The sequence below is a fragment of the Mobula birostris genome, chromosome 9 (genome assembly GCF_030028105.1).
Source record: "Mobula birostris isolate sMobBir1 chromosome 9, sMobBir1.hap1, whole genome shotgun sequence".
NCBI classification, from domain to species: Eukaryota; Metazoa; Chordata; class Chondrichthyes; order Myliobatiformes; family Myliobatidae; genus Mobula; species Mobula birostris.
In genome coordinates, this window is record NC_092378.1 from 144,781,504 (window position 1) to 144,803,918 (window position 22,415).

At 43.1% G+C, this 22,415-nt stretch overlaps 1 protein-coding gene across 1 annotated transcript in view; it reads right to left on the bottom strand.

Moving 5' to 3' along the window:
- Positions 1-17,007, bottom strand: part of LOC140203157 (sodium/mannose cotransporter SLC5A10-like) — a 192,052-nt gene extending 175,045 nt beyond the window's left edge. The window contains exons 1-2 of the mRNA XM_072269046.1: positions 16,897-17,007; positions 8,916-8,987 (exon numbers count right to left, since the gene is read on the bottom strand). Of these exons, the coding sequence (XP_072125147.1) occupies positions 8,916-8,987; positions 16,897-17,007 (183 nt within the window). The remainder of the gene's footprint in view (positions 1-8,915; positions 8,988-16,896) is intronic.
- Positions 17,008-22,415: the final 5,408 nt, after the last annotated feature.

Below are 22,415 nucleotides of genomic sequence, written 5' to 3' on the forward strand. Positions count from 1 at the left end.
CATAGTAGAATAATAACCAAAAAAGAATCAATGAGAGACCACACCAACCTGGGTCCTTATCCAGCATGCAAAAGGCAACAAACTGTGCCAATCGAAAAAGAAAGAAATAATAATAATAAATAAAAAATAAATACCAAAAACATGAGATGAAGAGTCCTTGAAAGTAAGTCCATAGGTTGTGGGAACATTTCAGTGATTGGGGCGAGTGGATTTGAGTGTAGTTATCCCCTCTGGTTCAAGAGCCTGATGGCTGAGGGGTAGTAATTGTTCCTGAACCTGGTGTTGTGAGTCCTGAAGCCCTGTACCTTCTTCCTGTTGGCACCAGTGAGACGAGAGCATGACTTGGGTGGTGGGAGACCCTGATGATGGATGCTACTTTCCTGCGATGATGCTTCATGTAAATGTGTGCACAGACGCAATGAAAAACTTACTAGCATCTGCATCTAAGGCACATTCCATCAGATAAGTAGCATTCACAGACAGACTGCACACAATGGAATATATTTGATTCTCGTTATCTCTCATAATCTGACCAACCAGCTACATACTCGGACAACTAATTTACAAACTCACAGGGCTTTGGGACGTGGGTGGAAACTGGAGCACCTAGAGCAGGGGTTCCCAACCTGGGGTCTACGGACGCCTTCCTTAATGGCATAAAAATGGATGGAAGCGCCTGCCCCGGAAGAAACCCTGCTTCATCTCCACTTCCAATTAACTTCCTGTTCAGAAAGATTGATCTAGAATCAGGTTATAGTTACTGAGATATGTTGTGATCTTTGCTGTCTTGCAACAGGAGTACAGTGCAATACATTAAAAAACACTGTAAGTTACAATAAGGAATATAAGCTCATTGGCCATTTTGTCTTTCTTTCTTTTTAAATCTTTTTATTAATTTTTCAAAATTATAAACTCAATAACAAAGTTGGTACAAAGAGGTTGGAAAAATGTTCATCAGCATATATAAAATGAATTTTAAGTAACATAGAAATAAAAGACTTCCAAACTCATAATAAGATTAAACATTAAAAAAGAAATAAAAAGAAAAAAATATATATAAACAAAAAAAACCCCAAAAGAAAAAGAGAAAAAAAACCCCCAAGAAAAAAAAAACAAAACAGGGCTAGACCAACAGCTTGTATCGGACACGTTCAATAATGTCGTTAACTCCGCTCCTCTCATCATATAATTTAAGTTTAGAAGAAAGATTCGGAAAGGTCAGATTACATCATATGAAAATGTTGCATAAAGGCCATTTTGTTAGGTACAGGAGTGGAACCTGGTGTGGTCTTCTCCTGTTGTTACTCATCCACTTCAAGGTTCAATGTGTTGTGCATTTGAAGATGCTCTTCTGCCCACCATTGCTGTAACACATGGTTATTTGAGTTACTGTCGCCTTCCTGTCGGTTTGAACCAGTCTGGCCATTCTCCTCTGACCTCTCTCATTAACAAGGTGTTTTTGCCCACAGAACTCGCTCTCACTGTTTCTTGCAACAGTCCTGGTAAACTCTAGAGACAGTTGTTCATGAAAAGCCTAAGAGATCCGCAGTTTTTGAGATACTCAAACCACCCGTTCTGGCACCATCATTCCATAGTCAGCCACCTAGGTCACATTTCTTCCCCACTCTGATGTTTGGTCTGAACAACAACTGATCCTCTTGACCATGCCTGCATGCTTCTATGCATTGAGTTGCTGCCGCATGATTGGCTGATTAGAGCAGGTGTACCTAATAAAGTGGCCACTGAGTGTATTTAAAAAATAAATAAGTAATGAAAAAAAGAGCAAAATAATGAAGTTGTGTTCATGGATTGGTTCATTGTCTGTCAGAAATCTATCGCGGGGGAAGAAGCTGTTCCTAAAGCACTGAGTGTGCATTCTCAGATTCCTATACCTCTTTCCTGATTGTTGTAATGAGATGAGTTCTTTAAAATCAAAGAAATTTCTATTTCACCCCTGACTATATTCAATGATTCAGTACTTTGGGGTGGGGGGGGGGAGATTCCAAACATTCACCACTCTCTCAGAGCAATTCTCCCGTTGTTTAAACAGGGACCTCGTTATTCTCAATCTGTGATTCTTCGAATCCCCGCTGAAGAGAAACTCAATGCAGGTTGACCTAGTATCGGCTCTACAGACGCAGGAGACTACAGGTGCTGGAAACCCTAAGCCTCACACAAAACACTGGAGGAACTCTGCAGCTCAGGCAGCTAAAGAACTCATTGTGGCCTTAAAAAGGGTAAGACAAGTCCCCTTAGAGGGTTCAAAGAGTGGGCAATTTCAAATTCCTAGTTATCAGTATCTCTGGGGACCTTTCCTGGGCCCAACATATCAATGCAGCTACTAAGAAGGCACCACCGTGGCTGTAGTTCATTAGTAGTTTGAGGAGATTCGATATGTCACCAAGGACACTCGCAAGTTTCTACAGATGTACTATGGACAGCATTCTATCTGACTGCATCTGTGTGTGTGTGTGTCAGGAGTGGGGGTGGTGCTACTGCATAGGATCGAAATAAGCCGCAGAGAGTTGTGAATGCAGTCAGCCCCATCATGGGCACTAGCCTCCGGGACCCCCATCACCCAGACATGCCCTCCTCTCATTGTTACCATCAGGGAGGAGGCACAAGAGCCTGAAGACACACAATGGTTCAGGAACAGTTTCTTCCCCTCTGCAATCAGATTTCTGAATGGACATTGAACCCATGAACACAACCTCACTACTTTTTTAAAATTTGTATTTTGCACTACTTATTAAATTTTACTATTATATATAGTATATGAATTATGAAAACTGTGGAAACTATGAATTACATTAAGTCAGGCAATATTTAAGTAATATCATAAATATATTATGTGATTAATCATTCCTTGTTGTTTAAATAATTCACTATGGTTATACGTGCAAAGTACATGACTTGCATACATCATGAGGATACCGCGTGATACGTGCGAGCCTTGCTTAAAGTAGAACAAACTAAGACTCGCATCTCTTGGCCTCCCATCTTTTTCTTGCAATTAGGTTTATGTTCTGGAGTTACGAAACATAACAAGGGGATAATGTAAGAAGATGGGAAGTGGCCTGGTGGGAAATGGCCTGCAGAAGAAGGAATCTGATAGGACAGCAGAGTGGAGCATGGGAGAAGGGGATGGGGAAGGGGAGCCAAAGGGAGGTGATGGGCTGGTGTGGAGAAGAGAAGAGGTGACAGAGCCACCAGAATAGAGAATGGAAAAGAGAGATGTGGGACTGTGTGCTGAGACAGAGGGGAGGAAAATAGACAGTATTATTAAAGATCCCAACCATCCATCCATCCAGCATCCTCTTTGACTTTCTACCATCAGGCAGGAGACTATGGTGCATAAAAACAAGAATGGTCAGGATGAGAAACTGTTTCTTCCCTCAGGCCATTAGGCTTCGAACTCCCTGCTGCATCGTATTCAAAGTGTCACTGGTTAATCTGTTCTGTACCTTACAATATTTAATGTATGCACTTTATTTATGTGTAATCCATCTGTAATTTCATCCTTACTTTCATACGTAAGTTATGTGCTATGTGTGTTATGAATACTACAGTGCTTTACACCCTGGTTAGGAGAATCATCTCGTTTGACGGTATACGTGTGTATTGTTAAACAACAATAAACTTGACTTGACTTGACATTGCAGGTCTTGACACTACATCTATGCTACTGCAGCACAACGTACTGTGTCAGAAACTCGAGAATTGAAATCCCAATCCACAGACTTGAGCACAGTGACTAGGTTACCATTTCAGCGCAGCACTGAGGGGTTGCTGCACTGCTGAAAGTTCTGAGTGCAGGAGATCCCTTTGAAGATTTTACCTTTCACCCTAACCCATGACCTCTGATTGGAGTCTCACCCAACCTCAGTGGAAGAAGCTTGTTTGCACTTAACCTACCTATATCCCTCATAATTCTACAGAAGGACTTGAATAGATTAGGAGAATGGGCAAAGAAGTGGCAGCTGTCAAGGCCACGTCTTTATGTATATTTAAGGTAGAAGTTGATCGATTCGTTATAGGTCAGAGCATGAAGTGATATGGAGAGAAGGCAGGAGACTGGGGCTGAGAGGAGAATTAGATCAGCCATGATGAAATGATGGAGCAAACTCGATAGGCCAAATGGTCTAATTCTGCTCCCAAATTTTATGGTCTTATGGTTTTATAATTTTGTGTACTTCTACCAAATTTCCCCTCAATCTTCTACGTTCTGGAGAATAAAGTTCTAATCTATTCAACTTTTCTCTATAACTCAGGTCAAGTCGCAGCAACATCCTTGTGATTTTCTCTGCACTCTTTCAATCTGATTTACATCCTTCTTGTAGGTAGGTGACCAAAACTAGACACAATACTCCAAATTAGGTCTCAGCAGTCTCATATAATTTCAATATATCATCCCAATTCCCTTATGAAGGCCAATGTGCCAGGAAGCTTTCTTTATGACTCTTTTGACCTAGGATGCCACTTTCAAGGGATAATTACAAAGATATTAATGTGACCTTGTTATGTGCAAATTGGCTGCAGTATTTTCTTTCCTAATTATCAGCATTGATACCCCAAAATATGAGACCAGTTACAATACAGTCTGTAGTGACCCCTAGTGGTGAAGAGTAGTATTGAAATTTAAGTTTCTTTTATCTTCATCTCTGCACAAAATCAGAATCAGAATCAGAATCAGGTTTATTATCACTGGCATGTGAGGTGAAATTTGTTAATTTAGCAGCAGCAGTTCAATGCAATACATAATCTAGGAGAGAGAAAAATATTAATAATAATAAATAAACAAGTAAATCAATTACCTACATCGAATAGATTTTTTAAAACGTGCGGTAGTAAAAAAAAGTGAGGTAGTGTCCAAGAATTCAATGTCCATTTAGGAATCAGATGGCAGAGGGGAAGAAGCTGTTCCTGAATCGCTGAGTGTGTGCCTTCAGGCTTCTGTACCTCCTACCTGATGGTAACAGTGAGAAAAGGGCATGCCCTGGGTGCTGGAGGTCTTTAATAATGGACGCTGCCTTTCTGAGACACCGCTCCCTAAAAATGTCCTGAGTACTTTGTAGGCTAGTGCCCAAGATGGAGCTGACGAGATTTATAACCTTCTGCAGTTTCTTTCGGACCTGTGCAGTAGCCCCTCCATACCAGACAGTGATGCAGCCTGTCAGAATGCTCTCCACAGTACAACTATAGAAGTTTTTGAGTGTATTTGTTGACATGCCAAATCTCTTCAAACTCCAAATAAAGTATAGCCATTGTCTTGCCTTCTTTATAACTGCATCAATACGTTGGAACCAGGTTAGATCCTCAGAAATCTTGACACCCAGGAACTTAAAGCTGCTCACTCTCTCCACTTCTGATCCCTCTATGAGGATTGGTATGTGTTCCTTCATCTTACCCTTCCTGAAGTCCACAATCTGCTGTTTCGTCTTACTGACGTTGAGTGCCAGGTTGTTGCTGCGGCACCATTCCACTAGTTGGCATATCTCACTCCCATACGCCCTCTCGTTACCACCTCAGATTCTACCAACAATGGTTGTATTGTCAGCAAATTTATAGGTGGTATTTGAGCTAAGCCTAGCCACACAGTCATGTGTATACAGAGAGTAGAGCAGTGGACTAAGCACACACCCCTGAGGTGCGCCAGTGTTGATCGTCGGTGAGAAGGATATGTTATCACCAATCCACACAGACTGTGGTCTTCCGGTTAGGAAGTTGAGGATACAATTCCAAAGGGAGGTACAGAGGCCCAGGTTCTGCAACTTCTCAATCAGGATTGTGGGAATGATGGTATTAAATGCAGAGCTATAGCCGATGAACAGCATCCTGACGTAGGTATTTGTGTTGTCCAGGTGGCCTAAAGCCGTGTGGAGAGACATTGAGATTGCGTCTGCCATTGACCTATTGTGGCAATAAGCAAATTGCAATGGGCTCAGGTCCTCACTGAGGCAGGAGTTCAGTCTAGTCATGACCAACCTCTCAAAGCATTTCATTACTGTCGATGTGAGTGCTACCGGGCGATAGTCATTAAGGCAGCTCACGTTATTCTTCTTAGGCACTGGTACAATTGTTGCCTTTTTGAAGCAAGTGGGAACTTCCGCCCGTAGCAGTGAAAGGTTGAAAATGTTCTTGAATACACCCGCTAGTTGGTTGGCGCAGGTTTTCAGAGCCTTACCAGGTACTCCATCTGGACTTTACGCCTTGTGAGGGTTCACTCTCTTTAAAGACAGCCTAACATCGGCCTCTGAGACAGAGATCACAGGGTTATCAGGTGCAGCAGGGATCTTCACAGCTGTAGTTGTGTTCTCCCTTTCAAAGTGTGCATAGAAGGCGTTGAGTTCATCTGGTAGTGAAGCATCGCTGCCATTCATGCTATTGGGTTTCACTTTGTAGGAAATAATGTCTTGCAAACCCTGCCAGAGTTGCTGTGCATCCGATGGCGCCTCCAACCTCATTCAAAATTGTCTCTTCGCCCTTGAAATAACCCTCCGCAAATCATACCTGGTTTTCTGGTACAGGCCTGGGTCACCAGACTTGAATACCACAGATCTAGCCTTCAGCAGACGATGTACCTCCTGGTTCATCCATGGCTTTTGGTTTGGGAATGTACAGTAAGTCTTTGCATGCACACACGCGTCCACACAGGTTTTAATGAAGTCGATACAACTGCAGCATACTCATCCAGGTTCGAAGATGAATCCCTGAATACAGTCCAGTCCACCGATTCAAAGCAGTCCAGTGTATTAGCAAAGTACATATATGTTACCATATACTACCTTGAGATTCATTTCTTGCCGGGATTTACAGGAAAATAAAGAAATACAGTAGAATTTGTGAAAAATAATACATAAACAAAGACTGAATAAATTATTAACACAAAAGATTCTCCAAATGCTGGAGATCCAGATCAACACACACAAAATGCTGGAGAAACTTAGCAAGTCAGGCAGCATCTACGGAAATTACTGAACAGTCAATGTTTCGGGCTGATGAAGGGTCTCGCCCAAAACATCGACTGCTTATTTCACCCCATCGATGCTGCCTGACCTGCTGAGTTCCTCCAGCATTTTGTGTGTGTTGATCTGGATTTCCAGCAACTGCAGGATCTCCTGTGTTAATGAGGTAGTGTTCACGGGTTCATGGTCTGTTCTGAAATGGTATGTAAGAGTCTATTTCTGAGTGTGAGCCTTCAGGCTCCTGCACCTCCTCCCCAATGGTGGTGGTAACAGGAAGAGTGAAAAGGGATAAGGTCTTTATTGGCTAGTGACCCTTCAATAGGACTTGGCTCGAGACATCAACTGTTTATCCCTCTCCATACAGTACTGTGGAAAAGTCTTAGGCACATATATATAACTAGGATGTCTAAGGCATTTGCACAACACTGTATTTGTCAATGAGGAGAGGAAAGCGAGTTTGTAAATCTGACGGGAGCAAAGGATGTTGGGAATAGCGAGGGTGGAGTGTCATTGGGAGGGACGTGGGATTGGTGACAGAGAAGGAGTGCTAGGGGCCGGGTGGGTGTTGCAAGAGCAGACACACCCAACCCTGAGACACCAGGCAAAGTCATTTGATTCGAAACAATTGGTTTATTGATCATTACAGAATGTCTCTCTGGTGCTTCCCGCTCCCTCCCCTCTCCCTTCCCCTTTTCCCAACAATAATTCCTCTCTCCCTGTCCCCTTTCCACTCTCAGTCCACAATAGAGACCCATATCAGAATCAGGTTTATCATCACTCACATATGTCATGAAATTTGTGGGTTTTTTTGTGGCAGCGGTACAATGCAATACATGAAATTACTACAGTACTGTGCAAAAGTCTTAGGCACCCTAGCTATATGTGCATGCCTAAGACTTTTGCAGAGTCCTGCGGATACTGCCTGACATGCTGGGTTCCTCCAGCACTTTGTGTGTGTTGCTGTGGATTTCCAGCATCTGTAGAATCTCCTGTGTCCCCAATAAATTATTCATGTTTATATTTAACATATGCATAACAACAGCATGTGCATCACAAGGCCCTGTTGGACATTGCTAATGTAGAATACTGCAAATCCGGTTGACTAGTTCGATGGCAAGACCAACAGTGAGAGAGCTACGTGGCCTTGGTGGTAGCGCGACCAGGCCCTAATGGCACGCGGTTGCCTGTTGCAGAGGGACTTGAGCTATATTATATATTCTTTTGTGTGACTGCATGTTTAGTGCTGTTATAATTACATGTGCTATGTGTGCTTTGAGCTGTGTATGACTGTTGGTACTGTGTTTTGCTCCTTGACCCCGGAGTAACACTGTTTCATTTGGTTGTACTCAGAGGCATTCATGTATGGTCGAATGACAATTCAACTTCAACTTGAAAATAAGTGCAAGCTTCAGTGCAGAGCATTTTAAGGGATTGCAATAAAATAGAAAAAGAATAGAAAATTACAGGAATTACAAAGCAACAAATATTGTTCTGTTCTGTTGAGTATTTTCGACGTTTTCTACTTCTATTTCAGATTTTCAACCCCTACAGTTCTTTAGCTTTTGACAATTACACAAACCTCTTGAAACTAAAATAGATTTTATTTTTCATTCTACAGCAAAGAACAACTGATTCAGGATAATAGAAAATCCTGACATTCATTAAGTTAGCAAGATGATCAATTAACATCTTGCTGGACACTGAGAATCTAATTAAGCCACCGATAAATTAAATAGACTAGAGCTGGCTCCCATTAAATTCAACATTAGAGAATGGGTGTATCTTCAGCAGGTAGTTTTTTTGATCTATAGATGAGGAACTCATTTTAGTTTTCTTTGTTTCATGGCTGTCTGTGGGGAAGACAAATCTCAGAGTTGTATACTGCATACATACTTTGATAATAAGTGTACTTTAAAGTAATAAATGTACTTTGAATCTTTGAGTACTTACCGGCCACCAGGACATTTCTCTACCAGCCAGGAAATACCCACTGAGTGTATTCCTGCTCACTTTGCAAGAGGACTGTAAGAAGAAAAGAAAATGGGAATTACTGGACTGAGAAGTTCAGAAGATGCTGCAAAGATGCATAACATCTTGCAGCAAATAAGCTTTGTGGAAATACATTTGAAATAATAAATAAATCATTTTGTATAATACTTCTCTAATCAAATGAAACTGTAATTTGCAGTCAATGAAAATCTAAAAGTAGCAGAAACCATTTTCGCCCACAGAACTTCTGCTCCCTGCATGTTTTCTGTTTATCGCACCATTCTCTGTAAACTCTAGAGATTGTTGTGCATGAAAAACCCAGGAGATCAGCAGTTTCTGAGATACTCAAACCACCCTTTCTGGCACCAACAATCATTTCATGGTCAAAGTCACTTAGATCAGATTTTTTCCCTATTCTGATGTTTGGTCTGAACAACAACTGAACCTCTTGACCACGTCAGCATGCTTTTATGCATTGTGTTGTTGCCAGGTGATTGGACGATTAGATATGTGCATTAACAGCAGATGTTCAAGTGTACCCAGTAACATGGCCACTGGGTGTATATATACGTATATTAGGAAATTGCTGCGATCACATGAACCATGTCACAGGAAGAGAGGAATACTTCTTCACCAGGATCCTGGCCAAGGGCCATTATTCAGTCAATGATGTTTATCTCATTCAGATTGGAAGGGTTACATGAAGAAAGAGGAAGAAGATTTTTAAAAAAAACCCTCCTGTGGTTTTTTTTGGGTTACAGAAAGAGAAAGTGATTGATAGTTAAAATCAGTCAAATCTGGCAAATTTTGGCTGTAGTTGTTTGTGGGGTTGCCCTGTGTGCAAGCTGATGGCACAGCAGTAATGGGCAGCTAAAAATCACATCAGGCTTGTGAAGCAGTGTGGGGTGTTGTGAAAGGGTCCACAGGGACACTGTCAGGACTAGAGGGCTTGAGTTATAAGGAGACACATGATAGACTGGGACTTTGTTTCCCTGCAGTGTAGGACGTGGAGACTTCACTGTATAGTGGGGCAGAAAACACAGCCCTTATCTCAGGGTAGGGGAGTCTACAACTAGAGAGACACACACACACATAAAATGCTGGAGGAAATTAGCAGGTCGGACTGCATCACGTTCCCTGTAAGAGCAGCACTCCACGATCCTGCTTTCTCTAACTGTGTAATAAGAAAGAAAGACAAATCAAGCGAGCCTTTGTCTCTCCTCACCGAAGCCTCTATGAGCCAAAGTCTGAACTTCCCACTCTAACACTGGCCCATTCAAACTCTGGCCACTCTGCTGAAACCTAACTTCTTTTTATTAGCCCTTGCCAGTCACCTAATTATGCACAATCTCGGAAAAAGTGGCTTGCAGAATGTCCAGACTACACCCGCTTGCTTCTTTTAAACTCTCTCTCCCACTACACAGTCTCCTTGGGAACTCTGCCACACAGAATGGTGTTTGGGCATTCTCTCTGTGACTGTGCAGTTTTCCTCCAAGTGTTCCTGTTTCCTTCCGAACTGCCTGCTATAAATTGTCCCCAGTGTTTTAACGAGAAGTAGAATCTGGGAGAGTTGATGGGAACGTTGGGAGAACAGAAGAGGACAGGATGGAATTGTTATAAGTAGATGCATGATGGTCAGCAAAATACACCAACAGAAACATAGAAACACAGAAACTAGGTGCAGGAGTAGGCCATTCGGCCCTTCGAGCCTGCACCGCCATTCAGTATGATCATGGCTGATCATCCAACTCAGAACCCTGTACCAGCCTTCCCTCCATACCCCCTGATCCCTTTAGCCACAAGGGCCATATCTAACTCCCTCTTAAATATAGCCAATGAACTGGCCTCAACTGTTTCCTGTGGCAGAGAATTCCACAGATTCACCACTCTCTGTGTGAAGAAGTTTTTTCTCATCTCAGTCCTAAAAGGCTTCCCCTTTATCCTCAAACTGTGACCCCTCATTCTGGACTTCCCCAACATCGGGAACAATCTTCCTGCATTTAGCCTGTCCAATCCCTTTAGGATTTTATACATTTCAATAAGATCCCCCCTCAATCTTCTAAATTCCAGCGAGTAAAAGCCTAGTTGATCCAGCCTTTCATCATATGAAAGTCCTGTCATCCCAGGAGTCAATCTGGTGAACCTTTTTTGTACTTCCTCTACGGCAAGGATGTCTTTCCTCAGATTTGCGGACTAAAACTGCACACAATACTCCAGTTGTTGTCTCACCAAGGCCTTGTACAGCTGCAGTAGAACCTCCCTGCTTCTGTACTTGAATCGGAGGTGGATTGTCCAAACCTTGAGGAAGCCAAGCAACAACATCACTGGGCAGGCATTAAAATGGAATCCCAAGGAAAAATGAAAAAGGTGCATCCAAAGAACACGTAGAGGAGAGATGCAAGGCTGAAGCTAGATGATGGGGACACTCCAGGTCTACTCTCAAGAAAATGGCTCAGAACAGAGGTCAGATGGAGACGGAGGTCGTCGATGGCCTGTGCTCCACTGGGAGCTTAAGGGACCTAGGAGATGGTCAACAGAAACTCAATGGGCCAAGGGACCTGTTTCTCTGCTGTGTGACTCTTTGACCCTAATATTTAATACAGAGCAGAGAAACCCGACTGCATTACTTTGATTCATCCATTATGCTGAATAAGCTACAGGGAAAGTTAGTGAGAGAATCTTACTGTGCTGTGAGTCTGCATAGGCTGACTCCTAATAAAATATGAGACACGGAAATCGGTCGCCAACCAAATCAGACTGCTTCCAGAAGTGGTCACTTCCTTTGAGCTCTGTGAGATGTATCATCCTGTTTTATCTCTTTACTTATAAGCGTGACATATAAATGCATATAACCGACGGCTAGACTGTAAGAAGTCTTGCTAAGCTTGCAAAAAGTTCAAGGGGGAGGAAGAAGTTCTATAAAACACTTGTCTGGTTATGGTTAGAGGAAGAGGAAAATGCTGATTACATACATTTAAACTTACTTTTAATGTCTTATGGTTGACTTAGCATTGCCCTTTGTGTTTCGATGACAAATCTTTGCAATCATCTACCGTAGCAGGTTAATAATTGGTTTATTACTGTCACAGGCAGCGAGGTACAGTGAGAAACTTTGCATTGAATGCCATCCATACAATTCATCTGAAAGTGTTAAGTACATCGTGGTGGTACTAGGGAAAAGTATCTTTGGAGTAGAGTTGGCAAGATGCCAACAACCAACTGTTTTACAGACGGCACACAAAACTACTAGATGCTGTCATAAATATACTTCTGAACTGCGACTGCTGCAGGGTGCAGCCTGGAATTTCCCTTTTAAGAATGTACTTTTGTACTGACTAAACGATCTGCTGAAGGGTCTCGGCCGGAAACGTCGACTGAACTCGTTTCCTAGATGGTGCGTGGCCTGCTGAGTTCCTCCAGCATTTGTGCGTGTTGCTTGGATTTCTGGCAATTGCAGATTTCCTCTTGCTTGTGACTAAACGATCTGGCCCTTTTTGCAACATCCTGGGAGGGTGTTTGGCGAACTAGACCCATGAGAGTGTAGGTACAGTCGGCTAGTCGTTGTTGGGGACCTACGCTGCCTCAAGGCCCGATGGTGGAAGATGAACCCGTGGTTGGCATCAATACTCTGCACTGATTAAAGTGTCGAACAGGATTAATAGTCGAGGACGAGAGTGAAAAATGAACAGGTGTTCAGCGCTGTCTGCCTGCGTTTGACTGGTCTTCCTCTCTTCTCACTACTACTGTCGGGCAGGAGATGGAGGAGACTTGGGTTTCATGCTACCAGGTTCAAGAGCAATTGTTGCCCTGCAGCCACCGGGCTCCTGGATGGGTTTTCACTCACCTCAGCGCCAAACAGGCTGCACGGCTGTGGACTCACTTTCGGGAACTCTGTAGTTCATACTCCTTGTGTTCTTGTTTATCTTTTTATTCATTATTTGCGCGATTTGAACCGGTATTCAGCTCACTACTCCGTGAGGCTTACTCCCATCGGCACTGAACAGGCTCTGTGGCCATGGCCTGCAGTCATCGGCACTCCCTCAACGCTGAACAGGCTCTGTGGCCTGCAATCATCAGCACTGAACTGGCTTCGTGCTTCTGGCCTGCAGTCACCGGCATTGAACAGGCTCTGTGGCTGTGGCCTGCAGTCATTGGCCCTCCCTCAGAACTGAACTGGCTCTGTGGCCATGGCTTGCAGTCACCAGCCCTCCCTCAACACTGAACTGGCTCCGTGGCTGTGGCCTGCAGTCATCAGCATTGAATGGACCCTGTGGCTGTGGCCTGCAGTCATGGGCCCTCCCTCAGAACTGAACTGGCTCCGTAGCTGTGGCCTGCAGTCATTGGCCCTCCCTCAACGCTGAACTGGCTCTGTGGCTGTGGCCTGCAGTCATCGGCCCTCCCTCAGAACTGAACTGGCTCTGTGGCCGTGGCCTGCATCATTGGCACTCCCTCAGAACTGAACTGGCTCCGTGGCTGTGGCCTGCAGTCATCGGCCCTCCCTCAACGCTGAACTGGCTCTGTGGCCGTGGCCTGCAGCCATCAGCCCTCCCTCAACGCTGAACTGGCTCTGTGACCATGGCCTGCAGTCATCGGCACTCCCTCAGAACTGAACTGGCTCCGTGGCTGTGGCCTGCAGTCATCGGCCCTCCCTCAACGCTGAACTGGCTCTGTGGCCGTGACCTGCGGTCATCGGCCCTCCCTCAACGCTGAACTGGCTCTGTGGCTGTGGCCTGCAGTCATCAGCATTGAATGGACCCTGTGGCTGTGGCCTGCAGCCACTGGGCTCCTCGACGGGGTTCACTTGCCTCATTGCTGAACTGGCTCTCTGGCTCTGAGCTCATGTTCAGGGACTCTACGGTTCAGGTTCTGTACGTTATTTGTTTACCTTTTAATTGTTTGCACAATTAGTTCTTTGTTTTTGCACATTGGTTGTCTGACCGTCTTTGTTGTGTGGGTTTTTTTTAATGGCCTCTATTGTGTTTCTTTGTTTTATGGCTGCCTGCAGGAAGACAAATCTCAGGTTGTATATAGTATGCATACTTCAAAAATAGATGTACTTTGAACTTTGAAGCAGAATTTAGTGTAACATTTGCAGAAAAAGTACAGTGTAAATAGACAGTAAGGTGCAATTGGCCACAAGGTCAAGAGTTCATCTTCATTATACAAGACAGAACCTGCCCTTCACCTTGGTGGTCTGTATGTTTTTAAGCATTTGTATCTTCTGCCCAGTGGTAGGTGGGAGAAGAGGGAATGTCCATGCTAGGAAAGGACTATGATTATCTGCTTTCCCGAGTCAGCAGGAAGTGTAGACAGAGCCCATTACTGTCCCGTAAACTGGAATAGACCCAGTTTGCTTTTTAATGCTATTAACGCAATGTGCTTTAGAAGGTCCTGAGGTCACAAGGGACTGTGTATAAATGAAGTACTGAGGAACTTGAAGGAAGAGAAAGCCAGAGGTCATTGAGATAAGATCATTGGCTGAAGTTCTCCAGAGAGCTGTGAAGACGATTTCTCCGCAAACTGATAAAATGTTAAAACGAAGAAAATGTTTTGTTACAGTTGCATTGCTCTCGGGCAAGATTACGTCTGGGTTACTGTGTACAGTTTTGGGCTTGAAACGCATTGCTTTAAAAGCTTGGCAAGGAAGATGGAGAAGTAGAGGTTCACCAAGTTGATTCCAGGGATGAGGGATTTGCCTGTGGAAATGTACTCCACAACGCTTCTAGGAATGACGAGCGATTTCACTGAAGTGTAAAAGATCAGGAATGGTCCTGATGGCACTGATGATAACGCAAGGACGTTTCCCTGATGGAATGTGTCTAGAATTTGGGTCACAGTTTACAAAAAGTGACTGGCCATTTGAGACCGAGGTGAAGAGAAACTGCTTCATTGAGAAGGTTGTGAACCTTCAGAGATCTTTACATCGGAAGTATATAGAAACATAGAAAAAAGGTGCAGGAGTAGGCTATTCGGCCCTTCGAGCCTGCACCGCCATTCAGTATGATCATGGCTGATCATCCAACTCAGAACCCTGTACCTGCCTTCTCTCCATACCTCCTGATCCCTTTAGCCACAAGGGCCATATCTAACTCCCTCTTAATTATAGCCAAATGAACTGGCCTCAACTGTTTCCTGTGGCAGAGAATTCCACAGATTCACCACTCTCTGTGTGAAGAAGTTTTTCCTCATCTCGGTCCTAAAAGGCTTCCCCTTTATCCTCAAACTGTGACCCCTTGTTCTGGACTTCCCCAACACCGGGAACAATCTTCCTGCATCTAACCTGTCCAATCCCTTTAGGATTTTATACGTTTCAATAAGATCCCCCCTCAGTCTTCTAAATTCCAGAAAGTATAAGCCTAGTCGATCCAGTCTTTCATCATATGAAAGTCCTGCCATCCCAGGAATCAATCTGGTGAACCTTCTTTGTACTCCCATAAAATATAAGAAAAATTTAATAAATGATTAAAGATCTTTAAAGATGAGCTTTATTTGTCATGTGCACGTTGAAACATACAGTGAAATGTGCTGTTTACAACAACCGACACAGTCCGAGGGCAACGCACAAGTGTCACCACACTTCCAGCACCAACATAGCTCCATCAACCCCAACCAAACATCTTTGGAATGTGGGAGGAAACAGGAGCACCCGGAGGTAACCCTCACGCTCATGCAAATTGCATACAAACTCCTTGCAGACAGCTGCGGAAATTGAGCCCTGATCAGTGATCGCTGGCGGAGTAAAGCGAATCGCACTAACAGCTACGCTATCGTACCACCCTACTGGAATAGGAACATTTTTAGGCTATCGGAGAAATTGAGTGGGAAAAGGGAATTATTAGATCTACCAATGTCTCGCTGAATGTTGTTCCTGGGGGCAGTGCAGTCACTCCCACAGAAAATAAAGAAGTAACAAGATTAAAAAATCAGAAAAAGCTGGGAACATTCAGCAATCAGGCAGCATCTGTGGGAAAAGAAAGCTTGGATTTCATATCTGTGACCTTTTGTTGGAGTTTATCACACAGATGCTGCTAGATCCATTGAGATATTCCTGCATATTCTATATTTTTTATTACAGATATTCATGTGGCTCTTTCGTTTCACTAATGCAGAAATAATATTGAAAGCGACTCAGACAGATACATGAATGAGCAAACAAGGTTAAGAGACCAAGCTCTCTTCATGTTTAGGCAAAAGTGCAAGTTGACATGACCCTGCCCACGTACTGTGAATTTCAATATATATGTCTTTTTTTTAATTACAGAGTAAAACCTAATTTCAATCCTGAGCCAAGTGCAAAGTTCTCAACTTGTGTACAAAATCCTGTGTGATTGAAATAATTTTCCGACATTTCAGAAATCAGAGGGGTTTCCTTTCAAAGATTCCAAATGGGAATAACTCAACAGAAGATAGTACTGAGATTCTTAAAAAGATCAGCATTGCATTAATACTCTGAGAAAGAATCAAAAGAACAATCAAAAGTTACCATAATGCTAGGGGAACTCAACAGATCAGGTAGCATCAATGAAGGTTGAACAGTCCACATTTCACCATAGACCCTTCATCAGGACCATTAAAACTTACTAATCCCAAGCATTATTTTTGCTAAACAATCATAATGGCTTTCAAGATTTAAATTCAGTTTTGTTTAATTCTTGCCTAGATTGGATGTGCTAAAGACAAACTCCAGTATATCATGTATCAAAATAAGAGATCATACACCCAGCTGACTTCCTCAATTTCTCATGTTTGTTAATGGAATACTGTGTCACCTTTCAGTAGGATGCTTGCTTGATGCCTGGATGGTCAGGTTTAAATCAACTATGGAATAAATCTTCAGCTACAGTTTATTCAGTTGATTCACCATTTGGACAACAGGCCAATTCTTAAAGGACAGAGACAAACTGTAGAAACTAATAGGCAACAATTAATACCAAGCACTTACCCACATGCCAACAAAGACATTCAGGATAAAATAAGCCACGATTACTATAATATCTGAGATGCTGAAGGTCTGGGCAGCAAGGTAGTAGCTGCTGGTCTCGTTCATTTCCATTGTTCCTCTTGAGTTTGAGAGGGATGAACCAAATCAATTCTCTATGAACTTTGATTGCCAATGAGGTAACTGATTAACGTAGGAAATCGAACATTAATCAAATGTCTCATCTCAACCCAATGAACCAAATGTGGTAGCAGCTTGTTTGTCCCTTAAATTAAAAAAGCAAAGCTCTTAATCACCCTGTCAGGAATCCTAATACACATACTGAAATGTACAGCGTGCCATAACCATCTGGTGTAAGATGTTGTTTTCATTACTTAATACAGCAGCTTCCATGGGGCTGGTATTAACAATTAACTAGAGAAGACTTTCTAAGTGTTATGTTCTTCTCCTTGGAACATTTTACAGCAAGAGGACATTTTCTTTTGCCAATTTAACAAAGGCTTTCGATCTGTTCAGGTGGGATCCATCTGTTGTGTGTTGTCAGTGGGTTTAGTCCTTAACTCAGATTTCCAGCGTTAGCAGTTTTCAATACTTGCAAGATAATTAGTTCAATTATTACTTTACCGTTTAACAGAAACATAACACATCATATTATAACCTGCCATTACGAGACAGTTAGAGAATCCCTCATAGCATTCTACAATTTGTTTTTGTAAATGAGAACAAGGGTTTATTAAGGCCATAAAACATAGGAGCAGAACTAGGCCATTCAGCCTAGTTTGCTCCACCATTCAATCACGGCTGAATCATAACCCCGCTCAGTCCCATTCTCCTGTATTAACCTTTGACACCCTAAGTGATCTCTCAGGTAGTTGGCAGGGCAAATAAAAAGGAGCAAGGCATAAGTAGAATGGACGTTGTTGGAGTGGCTAGAGTTGGAGCGGTCAGTGTTGGAGAGAGCAGACTTGGGCAAGAACAAGTACAGGCTAGGGCTGAAGTTTGAGAAGCTGGAGGCATGACAATTGTAGGCAGGATGGTAGTTCAGGCAGTGAAATGCTCCTCCTGTGAGATGTGAGATTTCAGGGTACCTGACAGTCTCCCTCATGACCACATATGCAGGAAGTGTACCTAATTTCAGCTACTGACTGACCAGGTACAGGAACTGAAGATAGAGTTGGATGCACTCAGGAGCTTCCCAGAGGATGAATTCACTGAGGTGGTCACAGCCAGAGTGCAGGCCTCAGCCAGTAGACGGGTAACCACCAGGAGAGGAAAGGGGAGTAAGCAGTCAGTTCAGGAGTCCCTTGAGTCTATTCTTATCAACAACAAATATACTGTACCCCTTTGAATACTTCAGGGGAGTGGTGTTGAGCTATCAGAGCACAGCAGCAGCAGCCTGGCCAGTGGCACTGTGGCCGGCTCTGAGGCGCATCAGAGAAGGTTAAAGTCAGGCAGAATGGTAGTGATAGGAGACTCAGTAGTTGGGGGAAAGACAGAAGATTTTGTGGTTGTGAAAGAGATTCCAGGATGGCATGTTGCCTCCAGGTGCTATGGTCCATGATGTTTCAGAGCAGCTACAGACGATTCACGAGAGGAAGGGTACACATTGACGCCAAAGACTGAGGTAGAAACGGTCTTGTGCAGTGAGTATCAAGTGTTAGGGAAGAGGTTGAAGAGCAGGACCTCTAAGGGTAACCTCTGGATTACTCCCAGTACCACATGCTAGCAAGAGCAGGAATAGGATGATAGTACAGATGAAGGAGTGGCTGAGGAAGTGGTGCTGACAGCAGGGTTTCAGATTTCTGGATCATTGGGATCTCTCCTAGTGAATGGTTGACCTGTCCAAAAAGGATGGGTTACACTTGAACCTGAGAGGGACTAATATCCCTGTGGGGAGGTTTGCTAGATTTGTTACAGAGGGTTTAAGCTAATTTGGCCTGGGGACATGAACCGGAGTGATAAGGCAGTGGAGGTTGGGGCAGTTGGTATTCAAGTCGATACATTGTGCGGGGGGACTGTGAGGAAGGATGGGCAGATGACAGGGCAAAATTGCAGTCAGTGTGGGCTGAGTTGAAGCATAACATAGGGACAAAATCGAAAAGGGTGCTGAATACAGGACTGCAGTTAGAGACCGGCAAGTGTGATGTTCTGGGTATCACTGAGTCAAGGCTGAAAGAAGATCATGGTTAACATTCAAGGATACACCTTGCATCAAAATGACGGGCAGGTAAGCATAGGCGATGGCTTGGCTCAGTTGTTAAAAAATGAATCAAATCCTCAGAAAGAGGTGACGTAAGATCAGAAGATACAGAGTCCTTGTTGGTAGAGTTAAGAAACAGCAAGATAAAAAGACCCAATGGATGTTATATATGGACACCCAACAAAAGAAAAGATGTGGGCTAAACATTACAACAGGAGATAGAAAAGGCACGTCAAAAGGACAATGTTATGATAGTCATAGGAGATTTCAATATGCAGGTAGATTGGGAAAATCAGGTTGGTGCTGGATCCCAAGAGAGGGAATTTGTAGAATGCCTATGAGATGGTGTTTTAGAGCAGCTTATGGTTGAGCCCGCTAGGGGATAGGCAATTCTGGATTGGGTACCATGTAACAAACCAGATTTGATTAGGGAACTTAAGGTAAAGGAACCTTAGGAGGCAAGGATCATAATATGATAGAGTTCAGCCTGCAGTCTGAGAGAGAAGATAAAGCCAAATGTACTGTATAGTACTATAGTGGAGTAAGAGGAATTACAGAGATATGAAAGAGGAGCTGGCCAAAGTTGATTGAAAAGGGGACACTAGCAGGGATGATGGTAGAACAGCAATGGCTGGAGTTCCTGGGGACAATTCGGAAGGTGCAGGATAGATACATCCCAAAGATGAAGAAGTATTCTGAAGTATTCTAAAGGGAGGATGAGGCAACCGTGGCTGACAAGAGAAGTCAAAGACATCATAAGGGCAAATAATAGAGTAAAAATTAGGGGGAAGTTAGAGGATAGGGAAGCTTTTAAAAACCAACAAGGAGAGAAAGATGAAATATGAAGATGTGGTAGCCAATGATATAAAAGAGGATGCCAAAAGTTTTTTCAGATATGCAGTATAAAGAGTATAAAAGAGGCTAGAGTTGCTCTCAGACTGCTGGAAAGTGATGCTGGAGAAGTAGAAATGGGGGACAAACAAATGGCAGAAAAAAGTAATTTGTGTCAATCTTCACTGTGGAAGATACTAGCAGTACGCCAGAGATTTGAGAGTGTCAGGATGTGGAAGTGAGTGTTGTTGCTATTACTAAGGAAAAGGTGCTTGGGAAACTGAAAGGTCTGAAGATAAATAAGTTACCAGGGCTAGATGTACTAGGCCCCAGGGTTCTGAAAGAGGTGTCTGAAGAGACTGTGGAAGCATTAGTAATGATCTTTCAAGAATCACTAGATTCTGGAATGTTTCCAGAAGACTGCGAAACTGCAAATGTCACTCCACCCTTCAAGAAGAGAAGGAGGCAGAAGAAAGGAAATTGTAGGATAACTGGCTTGACCTCAATGGTTGGGAAGATGTTGGAGTCCATAATTAAGGATAAGATTTTACAGTACTTGGAGGCATATGACAAAGTAGGCCAAAATCATCATAGTTTCCTTAAGAGGAAATCTTGCCTAAGAAACCTATTGGAATTCTTTGAGGAAATAACAGTCTGGATAGACAAAGGAGAGTCAGTGGATGTTATTAACATGGATTTCCAGAAGGCCTTTGAGAAGGTGCCATCCATGAAGCTGATTAAGAAGATAAGAGCCCATGGTATTACAGGAAAGATATTAGCATGGATAGAAGACTGGCTGATTGGCAGGAGGAAGAGAATGGAAATAAAGGGGACTTGTTCTGGTTGGCTGCCAATGACCAGTGGTGTTTTGCAGGGGCTGGTATTGGGACTGCTTTTTTTTTCACAATATATGTCAATGATTTGGATGACAGAATTGATAGCTTTGTGGGCAAGATTGTGGATGATTCAAAGATAGGTGGAAGGCAGGTGGATGGTCATACGAGCAGCGGGTACATATCACAAGTTCTGGTTCCAGGCAGACAATCTCTGAAGAGTATAGATAACGGTTGGGGTCACCTGTCTTGTAAAGACACTGCCCGGAAGAAGCAATGGCAAACCACTTCTGTAGAATTTGCCAAGAACTATCATGGTCACGAGACCATGATCGTCTACATCATACGACATGGCACGTAATGATGATGATGATATTATAAGTGTAAATGGTGGTGCCAGCTGGTGGCGTAGTGGCACCAGCGCCAGACTTCGGAGCAAAGGCTCCCGAGTTCGAATCCAGCCGACTCCGAACTTTCCATCCGTGCTGGGTTGAGCGTCGAGCTAGCAACTCGGCCTCGTAAAAATAAGAAAACCTGCTTAAAAAAACGCCATCATGATGGCGTCCCGATGACTCCACTCAGAGTTAAGGGCTTTCTTCTTCTTCTTGTAAATGGTGGTGATGGTCAGTGCAGGAATGATGGGCCAAAAGGCCGATTCCATGTTGTATGATTTCGTAACTTACAAACGTAGATTGCAGGTGGAGCTCACATTTATAAACATTTAACATGGCATGATAGGCCACGGTACTAGAATGAGAATCAGGAAAGAAGACGGGGTCGCAGCCTGAGAGGTCAACTCCTTATTCACTGGAGGTAACTTACAGTGGCCAATTAACAAAATATCAACTGATTATTCCACTCCAAAGATGCTGCCTGACCTGCTGAGATCCTCCAGCATTTTGTGTGTGTTACTAACAAAGCAGTGTTCTCTGTTAAAATAAAGATTCAGTTCACTAAACAAAAAAAAATCATTCTTTAATCCTTGTTTTTTGTGTTATCAAGCAGATGTTTAGACTAGTATCTAATAGGGGACAACAGATCAATACACCTGTCAGTGTTCTAGGCTTCAATTTAGAGTAAATAGGATAACTAAGTGAGTGGGTCCATTTGCAAAACAGTTCACCAGCTGGTGACTTTGCAACATCAGCCAAGATTAATGAGACACAGATATTGAATTATGCTCAGCTAAGCTGGAAGACACTCTGTTGTGTTACATTTTTATCGCTAAGATGTTCAAACACCAGCAACGCACAACATAATAAATTTGTCGAATGAGAAAACAAGGACTTCTCATCTGTTATATTATGCTTTTGGCCAAATGACATTAATTGATAATTCTGAGGATTTCTCACAATTTCTGTCTAGGTTACAGTTTATTCTGGGATTGCTGCTTGGAGTTAAGTAACAAATAACATTCTGTTATTTCCCCAGAACCTGTTTTCTCATACTTTGAAGATTTTTTGAGTTTTACCTCAACAAGTAATGCCTCATTGGAATGGAAGGTGCTGCTTACAGATTGTCCATTTGGCTTAATGGCCGATTATTCACTTCTAAGTATGTCAGAGGGAATATAAAATTCATCAAGTAATAACATTATATTTAACTGGCGTTTAGTCCCTTATTACCAGTTACCCTTGAGTCGACAATCTATAGCAAGA